Genomic DNA, 18,346 nt, shown 5'->3' with positions numbered 1-18,346 from the left:
TGTTATATAGCTCTGCAACTTACCTTAAAATTTGTTTATATTTTAAAGGCATTCCCTTAAATAAAGATGTTATCTTAGTAGTGACCAACATGGCTAGAGCTGGCTGCACAATCTGAATTTCTAGACTGTTGATGAAACATAACGCCCAATAAGTACTTCTTGGTTGACCACATCTAAATGAAAAATTGGTTTATTGGACTAGGTAGCAGTAGCTATAAATATTTTAAAATTATGATTCTACCCTTATTTCTGAAATCGCTAACTAAAATGTTTGTATAGTTCTTTAACATAATAAACTAATTCTTTTGTAACGAAGTTGTATTTGCTGTATATAATTAACTGGTCTATATTATTCTTTATTACCAGCATTGGCCATAATTATACATAGCATTTTAGACTAGAGTTACAATCTACTAGCAGATTCGAGATCAGCTAGTAGATATCACAGGTGCCTTAGCAAAACATTGGGCCATGGTCGGTCATCGTACATCACAGATTATACAACAATTAACAAAATAAATACATAGAAACATTTAATCAACACTAAACAGCAGTACAACTATTGCTGAAATAAAATATTTAAAAAATAGAAGTCTGACATTCAAACGGGACAAAGGATGGAATGTACAGAAAAAACCTCTGACACATGCCATGACACAACGCTGAAACATGACAGAATATCAAGATGGAAGAATGACAAGAGGCAGATATGAGATTGACGATATTCTTTTACTAAATTTCTAATTGACCGTTTTCACAAAGCTCTTTCGCTCATTAATTGCATCGTCTTCAGAGTCTGAGTAGTTGTCCTCGTTGGTTGCGAGTGGACTAAAACCAGTTTTATCCGGTCGGCTGCTGCTACTAAATATATTTCCCATGTCAAAAGCGCCATGTATGTCTTTACGCTGCCCTGCAAAACATGACCACGGAGTTATAGTTATAACATGAAGTTATAGACTAGGGTGCAAGCTAACCAGCAGATGAATGATGGCCTCACATCGACATCGTGTCAAGCAATGAATGTTTATTTGAGAGAAGCTAATTATTAATGTTTTAAACCAAGTAAATTATACTGAACTATTGCTTTTAGGAACTATGAAATTATTTAGCAATTTTGTTTCATGCCCATTCCATTGGACTGGCAAATTGGTGTGCAAATGTGGTTTTCAAATGTCAAAGGAATGTGATTGGTTGGTAAAGAAACATGTCTGCTTATGTGACGTTCTGTATTATGACAACTCTGTTTAGGAGATATGTTACACACATTAAGTAAAAATGGTAGAACACTCACTGGTTTTGCTGATTTTATGAGCAAGCATGCCAAGAAGGATGATCACCAGAGCGGCCAAAAGAATTGCACCAACAATTATGGGTACTTTCTGTGACTCTCCGTTCTTCGTTGACATCTCACCTGGCATCACCTTATGGCTGGAAAATGGCCCGCTGCTCAAAGCCTTCGCATCTATGCGACTATCGGCTGACTCTGTTATGTAAAAATTGAAAGGAAGAATGCAGTTTAATAGGGCAGCAGAACTTCCAAGCTATTAGAATTGATGTACTTCTACATACAAAGTTAAGCAGTTCTGAGATCGCCTTCATATGCTAAAACCGTCGTATCTTAGAGTAAATATTCTCATAAGAGTAAACTGCACATTTAATTCATTCTACAACCCAAATACTTAAGAAAAACTCTATATACTGTTAATATAAAAACTCTATATACTGTTAATATAAAAATTGAAACATCCCATCACACCTCTATAAAGAAATAGCCAGACTCTTCTAAACCAAGTTAAACTAGCCAATCAATGTAATTTGATCAACTTACTGAAGCGTCTAGCGGATTTACAGTCGTCTCCAAACAAAAACATTTTAAGGTTATATCTGCTAGTTGATAAAGGCGCTAATCTATCGGCACACGGAGTAGCGCCGACAGAGTAGCGCAGACAGTGATTTTTGTGGCACAAATTTCAAAGATACAATATTACGGCTAAAGGAGCTTTAACATGACATTTTTTGCTGCTCTAGAATACATAAAATCCAGGGTTGCCAAAAATATCGATATTTTTAAAAATATCATATTACTGATATATATCATGATATTTATTGATATTTTTGATATTTTTGATATTTTTGAAACAAATGACATATTTGAAAAAAGTTTGAAGCCAGGTTGAACTTGTATGGTGTTAACATTGTGATTGATGTTAATACCGAACACTTGATTTATTGTAGGCCTAGTATAATAATAATATTTATAAATATGAAAATGTTCGTCAAACATTCGATTGGAAATCATGACATGAATGCAAAGTGCAAACAAAATAGTGCAAATAGTAAATACACACTATGTTAGTCCAAGCTTGTTCTAATGTCCTACTCTTGTCTAGTTTAGGTATTTGTAAACAAACACCAGCTTGCCAGCCTTCACCACACCGAAACAATTTCTCAATTTGCTGTGAACCAGCCTACATGATGAAAACACACTCAACACACATGATGAAAACACACTCAACACTAGCAGTCAGAGTAATATAATCACAATTTTAGATTTTATACTGAGCCAGAATCTTTTGAAGCTATTCATTGAAAGATTTTTACAGAAAATGATGAGATACTCTGTCATCTCAATAAGCCAGTGTAATGTGCTTACAATTCTGTTTCTGGGTGTCAGATTGTTCAATTCAAAATAATGGATTATGAAGTTCCAAGGGTTTTCAGCAGGCTGGTCTTTTAATAAGGTAATAAAATTTAACATTTTAACATGAGATAATCAGGTTAGTGAGATAGTACTGGGATGAAGGAATACAATTTAGATCTGAAAAACTCCTCTCAACTCAAACAGTAATTAATTGGTCTAGCCAATGTCACCTCTTTGGTATGGCTGTCTTTGTTTGTCTATGTTGGGTAAGCCTAATAGGCCCCTATGCAAGTATTTGATGATTTTAGGTGTTTAATATTTTTAGACTGTTAGCAATAGTTGCAAGGTGAAAACGGAATGATAAAGTGAATATTTTTCAAAAATATCGATTTTTTTGACCCAAAAATATCATATCTATCAGCGATATATATCGATGATATATATCAAGCGATATACAGTATATCAAACCAACCCTGATAAAATCCTTTGGCTACATGTTCTGATTGGCTATTGTTACAGATTAATCGACTGAACATTAAACACGAGCAATATTTCAACTGGCTGAGAATAAAACGCTTTTGCATGATTGGCAGAGTATTTGCGAGCTCTAGAAATGGACCAATCACAACGCTTACCCTTCACTGACATCATAAACTTGTAAACATGAGGAGGCTCGAGCTGAGCTACATATACAGACTGGCCATCATGAGAAGTTGCGACATCATGCAGTGTCTTGAAACTCTGAAATGGCCAAAAGTCATGAAGGATTTTAGGAAACCAATTATAGGTGAGCAAATGGAAAATTTTCAACACGTATTTTCGCTGTCCAGAATGCTAGGACAGATGATAAGTGATGCAGTCAAGACTTGTGAAAACACGCAACGGGTATCATACTATATGCAGATGATAAGTGATGCAGTCAAGACTTGTGACACGCAACGGGTATCATACTATATGCAGATGATAAGTGATGCAGTCAAGACTTGTGACACGCAACGGGTATCATACTATATGCAGATGATAAGTGATGCAGTCAAGACTTGTGAAAACACGCAACGGGTATCATACTATATGCACATGAATGTTTTATGTTTGTTTTTGGGATTGTACATGTACGCGTCCATGAAATAGGATTCCAGGCACAGCTTTTTAAATATTCGTCTCGTGTAAAGGCTATCATCAAAGGCTAGTTGCGAAACAGCGATGTGCTGCATCGACTAAATATCAAAGAGAACACATTTTGATTAAATCGAATTTGAAAGTAAAAGAGCTACAAACAATATAAAAATATAGCGATTTCAATAATTGACACTCGTGAGATGAATCTCTCCAGACATGATTTATCTGGGTCACAGGTCTACATAACTCATAAAATTTGATATTGATCGCATCAAATATTACATATATAGTGATAATATAAGGGCACAAAACCAAAGCTTAAGAAGTATAACCATTTTATTCTGTACACAATAATGCACTGATGCTTCAAATTTATGATGTAAAATATTCCACTAAGAAGCATCTAGCACTATTGAAACTTGTCGTGACGGTTGAGCAAAGTCACTATGGATGGTTTTAACAGTGAGATATAACTTTGAAAGAGCGAGCTATGCTTTTGTTTGCTACAAGTTTTCATTTGAGTACAAGAGATTTGTTAAAAAGCCGCCCAAGTGAATAGCTAATAGACTTATAGTTACTGTACAATACTAGGTCGATATTCTAAAGTTATGATTTCACTAAAATGTAAAGTCGCAATATTCGTTAGTTGGTTTGCTGTATGTCTCAGACTCCTCCTTTTACAAATAGCATATTCTAAGTATTGATTTAAGACCAGAGTAAAAGAAAGCAAACGCTCACCGATAATCTAGTAATATATTCAATCAGAAAACTCGGCCAGCTAAAATACCAAGTTAGCGATCACCTTGGTCAATACTCGAGCGATAGTTTTTATTAGCATTATTATGCTAATATTGATTATACTATTATTCTTTCATTCAGGTTGAAGGATGCGACTTTACGATACAATTTTTGTGTGATTTGCAGTTGAACATGTGAAACTTTCCTCTAACAGTTACTTTCCATCGAAAGCTAAAAATATTTCCTTATATTAGAATAAACAGTGAATTTTTACTTAAATGCAAAGACTGCCTAATAACATCGCAATAAGGAACATAACAACTGTTGTTATTAAACTAACACGCTAACAACCAATCGTGTAGTTTTAGCAACTTTTTGTAGTGTTTAGCGTGTTGCCACTCGGCTCTGGAAAAATTCATTCGTTCAATTCATATAAACGAGTATTTCTCAAAGTTCACAAATAGAATAATAATAATAATAATAGTTGTTTACAATATCTAAGCTCTAGGCAACTCTTGGTACACAGATTTCAATGATAAAAACAATCCGCCAAAATTGTTTCCAAATGAATCAGCCATTGCTCTGGAACTGAAACCATAATAGAACTAACTGCACTAACCAAAACTATCTGAATTTCGATCAATCATTACACCAGCTTCTGCTCAGCTGACAATAACAATTATGAATTTATAATATGTTCTTTTATATAATTAACGGAAAACTTTTATTCATTAAAATTATAGCGCAGACCATCTTCTTCATTACTAACTACCTGCTCAACAAGACTGACATTCTATTAACAATATTCAACACTACAGGACTGACCTTCTATTAACAATATTCAACATTACAGGACTGACATTCTATTAATAATATTCAACACTACAGGACTGACATTCTATTAACAATATTCAACATTACAGGACTGACATTCTATTAACAATATTCAACACTACAGGACTGACATTCTATTAACAATATTCAACATTACAGGACTGACATTCTATTAACAATATTCAACATTACAGGACTGACATTCTATTAACAATATTCAACATTACAGGACTGACATTCTATTAATAATATTCAACACTACAGGACTGACCTTCTATTAATAATATTCAACACTACAGGACTGACATTCTATTAACAATATTCAACATTACAGGACTGACCTTCTATTAATAATATTCACCACTACAGGACTGACATTCTATTAACAATATTCAACATTACAGGACTGACATTCTATTAACAATATTCAACATTACAGGACTGACATTCTATTAATAATATTCAACACTACAGGACTGACCTTCTATTAATAATATTCAACACTACAGGACTGACATTCTATTAACAATATTCAACATTACAGGACTGACCTTCTATTAATAATATTCACCACTACAGGACTGACATTCTATTAACAATATTCAACACTACAGGACTGACATTCTATTAACAATATTCAACATTACAGGACTGACATTCTATTAACAATATTCAACATTACAGGACTGACATTCTATTAATAATATTCAACACTACAGGACTGACCTTCTATTAATAATATTCAACACTACAGGACTGACATTCTATTAACAATATTCAACATTACAGGACTGACCTTCTATTAATAATATTCACCACTACAGGACTGACATTCTATTAACAATATTCAACATTACAGGACTGACATTCTATTAACAATATTCAACATTACAGGACTGACATTCTATTAACAATATTCAACACTACAGGACTGACATTCTATTAATAATATTCAACACTACAGGACTGACCTTCTATTAACAATATTCAACATTACAGGACTGACATTCTATTAACAATATTCAACATTACAGGACTGACATTCTATTAACAATATTCAACATTACAGGACTGACATTCTATTAACAATATTCAACACTACAGGACTGACATTCTATTAACAATATTCAACATTACAGGACTGACCTTCTATTAACAATATTCAACATTACAGGACTGACATTCTATTAACAATATTCAACACTACAGGACTGACATTCTATTAATAATATTCAACACTACAGGACTGACCTTCTATTAATAATATTCAACACTACAGGACTGACATTCTATTAACAATATTCAACATTACAGGACTGACCTTCTATTAATAATATTCAACACTACAGGACTGACATTCTATTAACAATATTCAACATTACAGGACTGACCTTCTATTAATAATATTCAACACTACAGGACTGACATTCTATTAACAATATTCAACATTACAGGACTGACCTTCTATTAACAATATTCAACATTACAGGACTGACATTCTATTAACAATATTCAACACTACAGGACTGACCTTCTATTAACAATATTCAACATTACAAGACTGACATTCTATTAACAATATTCAACACTACAGGACTGACATTCTATTAATAATATTCAACACTACAGGACTGACCTTCTATTAACAATATTCAACATTACAGGACTGACATTCTATTAACAATATTCAACACTACAGGACTGACATTCTATTAACAATATTCAACATTACAGGACTGACATTCTATTAACAATATTCAACACTACAGGACTGACATTCTATTAACAATATTCAACATTACAGGACTGACCTTCTATTAACAATATTCAACATTACAGGACTGACATTCTATTAACAATATTCAACATTACAGGACTGACCTTCTATTAACAATATTCAACATTACAGGACTGACCTTCTATTAACAATATTCAACACTACAGGACTGACATTCTATTAACAATATTCAACACTACAGGACTGACATTCTATTAACAATATTCAACATTACAGGACTGACATTCTATTAACAATATTCAACATTACAGGACTGACATTTTATTAACAATATTCAACACTACAGGACTGACATTCTATTAACAATATTCAACACTACAGGACTGACATTCTATTAACAATATTCAACATTACAGGACTGACATTCTATTAATAATATTCAACACTACAGGACTGACATTCTATTAACAATATTCAACATTACAGGACTGACCTTCTATTAACAATATTCAACATTACAGGACTGACATTCTATTAACAACATTCAACACTACAGGACTGACCTTCTATTAACAATATTCAACACTACAGGACTGACATTCTATTAACAATATTCAACACTACAGGACTGACATTCTATTAACAATATTCAACATTACAGGACTGACATTCTATTAACAATATTGAACACTACAGGACTGACCTTCTATTAACAATATTCAACACTACAGGACTGACATTCTATTAACAATATTCAACACTACAGGACTGACATTCTATTAATAATATTCAACACTACAGGACTGACATTCTATTAACAATATTCAACATTACAGGACTGACATTCTATTAATAATATTCAACACTACAGGACTGACCTTCTATTAATAATATTCAACACTACAGGACTGACATTCTATTAACAATATTCAACACTACAGGACTGACATTCTATTAACAATATTCAACACTACAGGACTGACATTCTATTAACAATATTCAACATTACAGGACTGACATTCTATTAACAATATTCAACATTACAGGACTGACATTCTATTAACAATATTCAACATTACAGGACTGACATTCTATTAACAATATTCAACATTACAGGACTGACATTCTATTAACAATATTCAACATTACAGGACTGACATTCTATTAACAATATTCAACACTACAGGACTGACATTCTATTAACAATATTCAACACTACAGGACTGACATTCTATTAACAATATTCAACATTACAGGACTGACATTCTATTAACAATATTCAACATTACAGGACTGACATTCTATTAACAATATTCAACATTACAGGACTGACATTCTATTAACAATATTCAACATTACAGGACTGACATTCTATTAACAATATTCAACATTACAGGACTGACATTCTATTAATAACATTCAACACTACAGGACTGACCTTCTATTAACAATATTCAACACTACAGGACTGACATTCTATTAACAATATTCAACATTACAGGACTGACATTCTATTAACAATATTCAACATTACAGGACTGACATTCTATTAATAATATTCAACATTACAGTACTGACATTCTATTAACAATATTCAACATTACAGGACTGACATTCTATTAACAATATTCAACATTACAGGACTGACATTCTATTAACAATATTCAACACTACAGGACTGACATTCTATTAACAATATTCAACACTACAGGACTGACATTCTATTAACAATATTCAACACTACAGGACTGACATTCTATTAACAATATTCAACACTACAGGACTGACATTGTATTAACAATATTCAACATTACAGGACTGACATTCTATTAACAATATTCAACACTACAGGACTGACATTCTATTAATAATATTCAACATTACAGGACTGACCTTCTATTAACAATATTCAACATTACAGGACTGACCTTCTATTAATAATATTCAACATTACAGGACTGACCTTCTATTAACAATATTCAACACTACAGGACTGACATTCTATTAACAATATTCAACATTACAGGACTGACATTCTATTAACAATATTCAACACTACAGGACTGACATTCTATTAACAATATTCAACATTACAGGACTGACATTCTATTAACAATATTCAACACTACAGGACTGACCTTCTATTAACAATATTCAACATTACAGGACTGACCTTCTATTAACAATATTCAACATTACAGGACTGACATTCTATTAATAATATTCAACATTACAGGACTGACCTTCTATTAATAATATTCAACATTACAGGACTGACATTATATTAATAATATTCAACACTACAGGACTGACATTCTATTAACAATATTCAACACTACAGGACTGACATTCTATTAATAATATTCAACATTACATGACTGACATTCTATTAATAATATTCAACACTACAGGACTGACATTCTATTAATAATATTCAACACTACAGGACTGACATTCTATTAATAATATTCAACATTACAGGACTGACCTTCTATTAACAATATTCAACACTACAGGACTGACATTCTATTAATAATATTCAACATTACAGGACTGACCTTCTATTAACAATATTCAACACTACAGGACTGACATTCTATTAACAATATTCAACATTACAGGACTGACATTCTATTAATAATATTCAACATTACAGGACTGACCTTCTATTAACAATATTCAACACTACAGGACTGACCTTCTATTAACAATATTCAACACTACAGGACTGACCTTCTATTAACAATATTCAACACTACAGGACTGACCTTCTATTAACAATATTCAACATTACAGGACTGACCTTCTATTAATAATATTCAACATTACAGGACTGACCTTCTATTAACAATATTCAACACTACAGGACTGACATTCTATTAACAATATTCAACATTACAGGACTGACATTCTATTAATAATATTCAACATTACAGGACTGACCTTCTATTAACAATATTCAACATTACAGGACTGACCTTCTATTAATAATATTCAACATTACAGGACTGACCTTCTATTAACAATATTCAACACTACAGGACTGACATTCTATTAACAATATTCAACATTACAGGACTGACATTCTATTAACAATATTCAACACTACAGGACTGACATTCTATTAACAATATTCAACATTACAGGACTGACATTCTATTAACAATATTCAACACTACAGGACTGACCTTCTATTAACAATATTCAACATTACAGGACTGACCTTCTATTAACAATATTCAACATTACAGGACTGACATTCTATTAATAATATTCAACATTACAGGACTGACCTTCTATTAATAATATTCAACATTACAGGACTGACATTCTATTAATAATATTCAACACTACAGGACTGACATTCTATTAACAATATTCAACACTACAGGACTGACATTCTATTAATAATATTCAACATTACATGACTGACATTCTATTAATAATATTCAACACTACAGGACTGACATTCTATTAATAATATTCAACACTACAGGACTGACATTCTATTAATAATATTCAACATTACAGGACTGACCTTCTATTAACAATATTCAACATTACAGGACTGACCTTCTATTAACAATATTCAACACTACAGGACTGACATTCTATTAACAATATTCAACATTACAGGACTGACATTCTATTAACAATATTCAACATTACAGGACTGACATTCTATTAATAATATTCAACATTACAGGACTGACATTCTATTAACAATATTCAACATTACAGGACTGACATTCTATTAACAATATTCAACATTACAGGACTGACCTTCTATTAACAATATTCAACACTACAGGACTGACCTTCTATTAACAATATTCAACATTACAGGACTGACCTTCTATTAACAATATTCAACACTACAGGACTGACCTTCTATTAATAATATTCAACATTACAGGACTGACATTCTATTAACAACATTCAACATTACAGGACTGACATTCTATTAACAATATTCAACATTACAGGACTGACATTCTATTAATAATATTCAACATTACAGGACTGACCTTCTATTAATAATATTCAACATTACAGGACTGACATTCTATTAATAATATTCAACACTACAGGACTGACATTCTATTAACAATATTCAACACTACAGGACTGACATTCTATTAACAATATTCAACACTACAGGACTGACATTCTATTAATAATATTCAACATTACAGGACTGACATTCTATTAACAATATTCAACATTACAGGACTGACCTTCTATTAACAATATTCAACATTACAGGACTGACCTTCTATTAACAATATTCAACATTACAGGACTGACATTCTATTAACAATATTCAACATTACAGGACTGACATTCTATTAACAATATTCAACATTACAGGACTGACCTTCTATTAACAATATTCAACACTACAGGACTGACCTTCTATTAATAATATTCAACATTACAGGACTGACATTCTATTAACAACATTCAACATTACAGGACTGACATTCTATTAACAATATTCAACATTACAGGACTGACATTCTATTAATAATATTCAACATTACAGGACTGACATTCTATTAATAATATTCAACACTACAGGACTGAACTTCTATTAACAATATTCAACATTACAGGACTGACCTTCTATTAACAATATTCAACACTACAGGACTGACATTCTATTAATAATATTCAACATTACAGGACTGACATTCTATTAATAATATTCAACACTACAGGACTGACCTTCTATTAACAATATTCAACACTACAGGACTGACCTTCTATTAATAATATCCTCTCATTAGCATTTTATAGCAGCAATTATATCGCCCCACAAATGGTAAATTTAATCTTCCACTCAACTTGATTCTAATTTTGTCTTCCTGTTTTAATTTTTTATCATCTTCTTCCGGCTCTTTTTTACTCACTTTCACATTAAGCGGGTCTTTTTAAGGTCTTTTTAAACTTTTTCAAACTGATGAGAATAGCAGGACCGACCAATGTTGAACTTGCAAGCTGCCTCTCACATACTCGATCACTTAGCGGCTGCACCGGGAACTATCTCGTATGCTTTATCTCAAATTTGTCTTGTATCTCCAGGCAAAATTTCGCTAACAGTTTTCCTAGTATCTCAAATTTCTCATATGTTTGGGCACTTATATCTCAAAGTATTACTGTACAGAGTAAGATATATACCAGAATCATAGGGTTGTAGTCACCCAAGCTGTTAGCGCGATCAGGCAGCATGTGTAGGAGAGAAAGGGCTCCTGTATTTTGTATTTGGTTAGCCTGAGCCACGACCAGTTTATCTGCAGGTAACATAAAATATACAGTGGCTCAGCCATTCAACTTTGCAACATAACCTAAATGATGAGCATAGATGTTTGAGCTAAAACAACCATGCAAAGTGAATATCTGGAGAAAAAACCTATCGCTATACACTACCTGAAATTTTTTCAAAATAACTTAATGTTGGATGTTTATGATATCTAAATGACATTTATCTCAACTGGAGCTAACACTTTAGTCATCTATTGACACTAGTACCCTGGAAGTCTAGTGTACCGTAAGAGAACGCCAGATGTACTGATAAAGTACATTTCCAGCTGCCACCCATCATATGGTAAAGTACCCAAAAGCCTACACAAACTCATCAAACCACAATATTAGGAAGACTTACAGATAATAAAGCAGTTTTTGATAGGTTTATCTTAGAGATCCACAAGTAAATCCACATTAGGTGTTTGGCTTTATTATTGCTCAAAATTCTATACAAGTGCATAAATACTGATCACCATAATATATAACAGGTTGTGTAAAAATGAAACACTTTGCACATAAGATTTACTCACCCGTGTTCGAAAGGAATGCGAGTGCAAACGGTTTAACATCGCAAGGGTGCTCATATAGAAACTTTCCCTCTGTGTTGAAGCACTGTATTCTCCCATTCTCTCTATCAGCTACACACAATAGATTTTTTGTTTCTGAGAGAGCGAGTGAATGTACAACATTGAATCTGTTCGGGGTTTCTGCAATAAACGAGCGAAAATGAATGAGTAAGTACAATTGAATGCCTACTTACAATCCTGTAACCACACATTTTCCAACATACAAGGTCAAATTTGAGCAAATATTGACCATACATCCAAGGTAACTTTCTGGCATTGGCTTTTTGAAACATGTTATAAAGCATGAAATTACAAACATATAAGATTTGATTAGACTTAGCCTAGACTACTATAGAGTAAATTAGACTTAGCCTAGACTACTATAGAGTAAGTTAGACTTAGCCTAGACTAATATAGAGTAAGTTAGACTTAGCCTAGACTACTATAGAGTTAATTAGACTTAGCCTAGACTACTATAGAGTGAAATAGACTTAGCCTAGACTACTATAGAGTGAAATAGACTTAGCCTACTATAGAGTTAATTAGACTTAACCTAGACTACTATAGAGTAAGTTAGACTTAGCCTAGACTACTATAGAGTTAATTAGACTTAGCCTAGACTACTATAGAGTGAAATAGACTTAGCCTAGACTACTATAGAGTTAATTAGACTTAACCTAGACTACTATAGAGTGAAATAGACTTAGCCTAGACTACTATAGAGTAAGTTAGACTTAGCCTAGACTACTATAGAGTAAGTTAGACTTAGCCTAGACTACTATAGAGTAAGTTAGACTTAGCCTAGACTACTATAGAGTAAGTTAGACTTAGCCTAGACTACTATAGAGTTAATTAGACTTAGCCTAGACTACTATAGAGTGAAATAGACTTAGCCTAGACTACTATAGAGTTAATTAGACTTAACCTAGACTACTATAGAGTGAAATAGACTTAGCCTAAACTACTATAGAGTTAATTAGACTTAACCTAGACTACTATAGAGTAAGTTAGACTTAGCCTAAACTACTATAGAGTTAATTAGACTTAATCTAGACTACTATAGAGTGAAATAGACTTAGCCCAAACTACTATAGAGCAGGGTTGGCATTTTTCCCGGGATAAACTGTTTTTCCCAGGACAGCGGGAAAAACTGGTAAAAACCGGGAACAACCGGTAAAAACCAAGAAAAACTGGGAAATATTATAACTCCAGAATTTTTTATCCAAATATTTTGCTAAACAATGAAATTCAATAAAAATGGAAAATTGGATGAAACAATTAGTTGTGTGACTCCATATTTATATCAATCAATAGCAATGGAAATAGTGTTTAAAAGTGGAAAAAATTAGAAAAAGTCAAGACCTAAGATACGGGCCAACGTCAAATAACGATGAGCCTTTTTACAGTCCAATAATAGCACTGTTTTGATGTGTATTGTTTAGCACTTTTTCCTCAGTGCAGACCAAGCTGCGCAACAGGCATGGAATGGAGAAAGCGTCCAAACTGGTAGCTTGATACCAAAACCATATAAACAATTTCTTTAGGGTATGTATCGGCCGGGTACGAGGATTAACTTGTTCAGTTCACCGGTCTCGACTACTTGGCATTATCTTCATGTGTTTTCGTTTTCCAATTATTTTCTAATTGTTGTATTATGATTACTGTCATGTTTCACAAATATCAATTTTGCTTTTCATTCAATATTACTATTTAATATAAGTAAATAAACGAATATTATCTTGTGATCTGGTCTTTTCATTCAATATTTAGTAAATTAACCAATTATAAAGGTTATGCGTTTTCTTAGCCTGTGTACTGTTAAAGAGCCATAAAGGAACTCTATGACAGCTAGTGGTATAAGTGTATTGTTATTCTTTGCTTAAGCATTAGTCAACTTGTCAAAAAAAGAGGTTTTTTTTAGTTTTTCTAGCTTTTTCCCACTTTTGGACAAAAATGAGTTTTTCCCGGGGTGGTAAAAACCGGTATAAACCGGCGGTAATAACCGCCATGGGAAATACTATACCAACCCTGCTATAGAGTAAGTTAGATTTTGCCTAGACTACTATAGTGTAAGTTAGACTTAGCCTAGACTACTATAGAGTAAGTTAGACTTAACCTAGACTACTATAGAGTAAGTTAGATTTTGCCTAGACTACTATAGAGTAAGTTGGATTTTGCCTAGACTACTATTGGGTAAGTTGAACTTAACCTAGAAATATATAGACTGAGTTAGGCTTAAGTTTACTGCAGAAAAGAAAACAAACAAATAACTATATTGAACCTCAAATATTGCCTTTACTGCAATAAACCAAAAGGTCACATGACATCACCCAACACTCACACGTTGTCTGATGTAAAATCAGCTTCAACTCAAAAGCGACTTCCTGTTCCTTCATTTGATATTCTTCAATATGGTAAAACTACTGAGGGAACTTACCTTTGCCGAAGGTACCCCACACTCTGATCACATGTCCTCTGACATCGAAATACATAATTCTGCTGTTGCAGTAGCCGTCAGAAATGAAGAAACTGCCATCAGCCATTACAGCCACATCTGTTGGCTTACAAAAATGCTTTTCATCAGAGCCTGACTTAAACTTCTCTCCCAGTGTCAGCGCTGCCTGCCATGTTCCATTCGTGGTGAATTTAAACACCTAAGATAAGTAGATCCCAAAGATAGAATCGGCAGACAAGGATGTCATTTGTAAGTGCTAATATGCATTTGTAAGGGCTCAGTAAAAGATTAATTCCGTGTATGTAACCAAGTACTAGATTAATTCAGTGTATGTAACCAAGTACTAGATTGTATGTAACCAAGTACTAGATTGCGCTTACCAACAACCAATTTTCAATACAGATTGCTCTGCAATGCGATTCACTAGCATTTAGTTTTGCACATTTGCTTTTATTAAATAGCAAATCTGAATACCCCCCCATCCCCCCTCCCCCTCAAGACTGCACCATATCTAAATACCCTCCATCCCCCTCCCCCTCAAGACTGCACCATATTTAAATACCCCCCATCCCCCCTCAAGACTGCACCATATCTAAACACCCCCCACCCCCCTCAAGACTGCACCATATCTAAATACCCCCATCCCCCCTCAAGACTGCACCATATCTAAATACCCCCCATCCCCCTCAAGACTGCACCATATCTAAATACCCTCATCCCCCCTCACGACTGCACCATATCTAAATACCCCCCATCCCCCCTCAAGACTGCACCATATGTAAATACCTCCCATCCCCCTCAAGACTGCACCATATCTAAACACCCCCCATCCCCCTCAAGACTGCACCATATATAAATACCCCCCATCCCCCCTCAAAACTGCACCATATCTAAATACCTCCCATCCCCCTCAAGACTGCACCATATCTAAATGCCCCCCAATCCCTCCTCAAGACTACACCATATCTAAATACCTCCCCCCTCAAGACTGCATCATATCTAAATACCCCACCAGAAATGCAACATATCTAAATACCCCACCAAAAATGCACCATATCTAAATACCCCACCAGAAATGCAACGTATCTAAATACCCCACCAGAAATGCAACATATCTAAATACCCCACCAGAAATGCAACATATCTAAATACCCCACCAGAAATGCACCATATCTAAATACCCCACCAGAAATGCAACGTATCTAAATACCCCACCAGAAATGCAACATATCTAAATACCCCACCAGAAATGCAACGTATCTAAATACCCCACCAGAAATGCACCATATCTAAATACCCCACCAGAAATGCAACATATCTAAATACCCCACCAGAAATGCAACATATCTAAATACCCCACCAGAAATGCACCATATCTAAATACCCCACCAGAAATGCAACATATCTAAATACCCCACCAGAAATGCAACATATCTAAATACCCCCACCAGAAATGCAACATATCTAAATACTCCACCAGAAATGCACCATATCTAAATACCCCACCAGAAATGCAACGTATCTAAATACCCCACCAGAAATGCAACATATCTAAATACCCCACCAGAAATGCAACGTATCTAAATACCCCACCAGAAATGCAACGTATTTAAATACCCCACCAGAAATGCACCATATCTAAATACCCCACCAGAAATGCAACATATTTAAATACCCCACCAGAAATGCAACATATCCTAATACCCCACCAGAAATGCAACGTATCTAAATACCCCACCAGAAATGCAACGTATCTAAATACCCCACCAAAAATGCACCATATCTAAATACCCCACCAGAAATGCAACGTATCTAAATACCCCACCAGAAATGCAACATATCTAAATACTCCACCAGAAATGCAACATATCTAAATACCCCACCAGAAATGCACCATATCTAAATACCCCACCAGAAATGCAACGTATCTAAATACCCCACCAGAAATGCAACATATCTAAATACCCCACCAGAAATGCAACGTATCTAAATACCCCACCAGAAATGCACCATATCTAAATACCCCACCAGAAATGCAACATATCTAAATACCCCACCAGAAATGCAACATATCTAAATACCCCACCAGAAATGCACCATATCTAAATACCCCACCAGAAATGCAACATATCTAAATACCCCACCAGAAATGCAACATATCTAAATACCCCCACCAGAAATGCAACATATCTAAATACTCCACCAGAAATGCACCATATCTAAATACCCCACCAGAAATGCAACGTATCTAAATACCCCACCAGAAATGCAACATATCTAAATACCCCACCAGAAATGCAACGTATCTAAATACCCCACCAGAAATGCAACGTATTTAAATACCCCACCAGAAATGCACCATATCTAAATACCCCACCAGAAATGCAACATATTTAAATACCCCACCAGAAATGCAACATATCCTAATACCCCACCAGAAATGCAACGTATCTAAATACCCCACCAGAAATGCAACGTATCTAAATACCCCACCAGAAATGCACCATATCTAAATACCCCACCAGAAATGCAACATATCTAAATACCCCACCAGAAATGCAACGTATCTAAATACCCCACCAGAAATGCAACATATCTAAATACCCCACCAGAAATGCAACATATCTAAATACCCCACCAGAAATGCAACGTATCTAAATACCCCACCAGAAATGCAACATATCTAAATACCCCCACCAGAAATGCAACATATCTAAATACCCCACCAGAAATGCAACATATCTACAATACGTAAATACCCCACCAGAAATGCACCATATCTAAATACCCCCACCAGAAATGCAACGCATCTAAATACCCCACCAGAAATGCAACGTATCTAAATACCCCACCAGAAATGCAACGTATCTAAATACCCCACCAGAAATGCAACGTATCTAAATACCCCACCAGAAATGCAACGTATCTAAATACCCCACCAGAAATGC

The 18,346-nt window shown here is 34.1% G+C and overlaps 1 protein-coding gene across 2 annotated transcripts in view; it reads right to left on the bottom strand.

The window, feature by feature from the left end:
• Nucleotides 1-520: 520 nt before the first annotated feature.
• LOC137395311 (peptidyl-glycine alpha-amidating monooxygenase B-like) overlaps nt 521-18,346 on the bottom strand; it is a 72,321-nt gene continuing 54,495 nt past the window's right edge. For both annotated transcript variants that reach the window (XM_068082207.1, XM_068082208.1), the window contains 6 exons: nt 15,381-15,597; nt 12,908-13,084; nt 12,252-12,364; nt 3,277-3,382; nt 1,292-1,483; nt 521-910 (listed from right to left, as the gene is read on the bottom strand). In XM_068082207.1, coding sequence (XP_067938308.1) covers nt 741-910; nt 1,292-1,483; nt 3,277-3,382; nt 12,252-12,364; nt 12,908-13,084; nt 15,381-15,597 — 975 coding nt within the window. In that variant the 3' untranslated portion in view covers nt 521-740. The remainder of the gene's footprint in view (nt 911-1,291; nt 1,484-3,276; nt 3,383-12,251; nt 12,365-12,907; nt 13,085-15,380; nt 15,598-18,346) is intronic.

The sequence above is a fragment of the Watersipora subatra genome, chromosome 4 (assembly GCF_963576615.1).
Source record: "Watersipora subatra chromosome 4, tzWatSuba1.1, whole genome shotgun sequence".
NCBI lineage: Eukaryota > Metazoa > Bryozoa > Gymnolaemata > Cheilostomatida > Watersiporidae > Watersipora > Watersipora subatra.
This window is presented reverse-complemented; position numbering and strand designations above follow the sequence as displayed.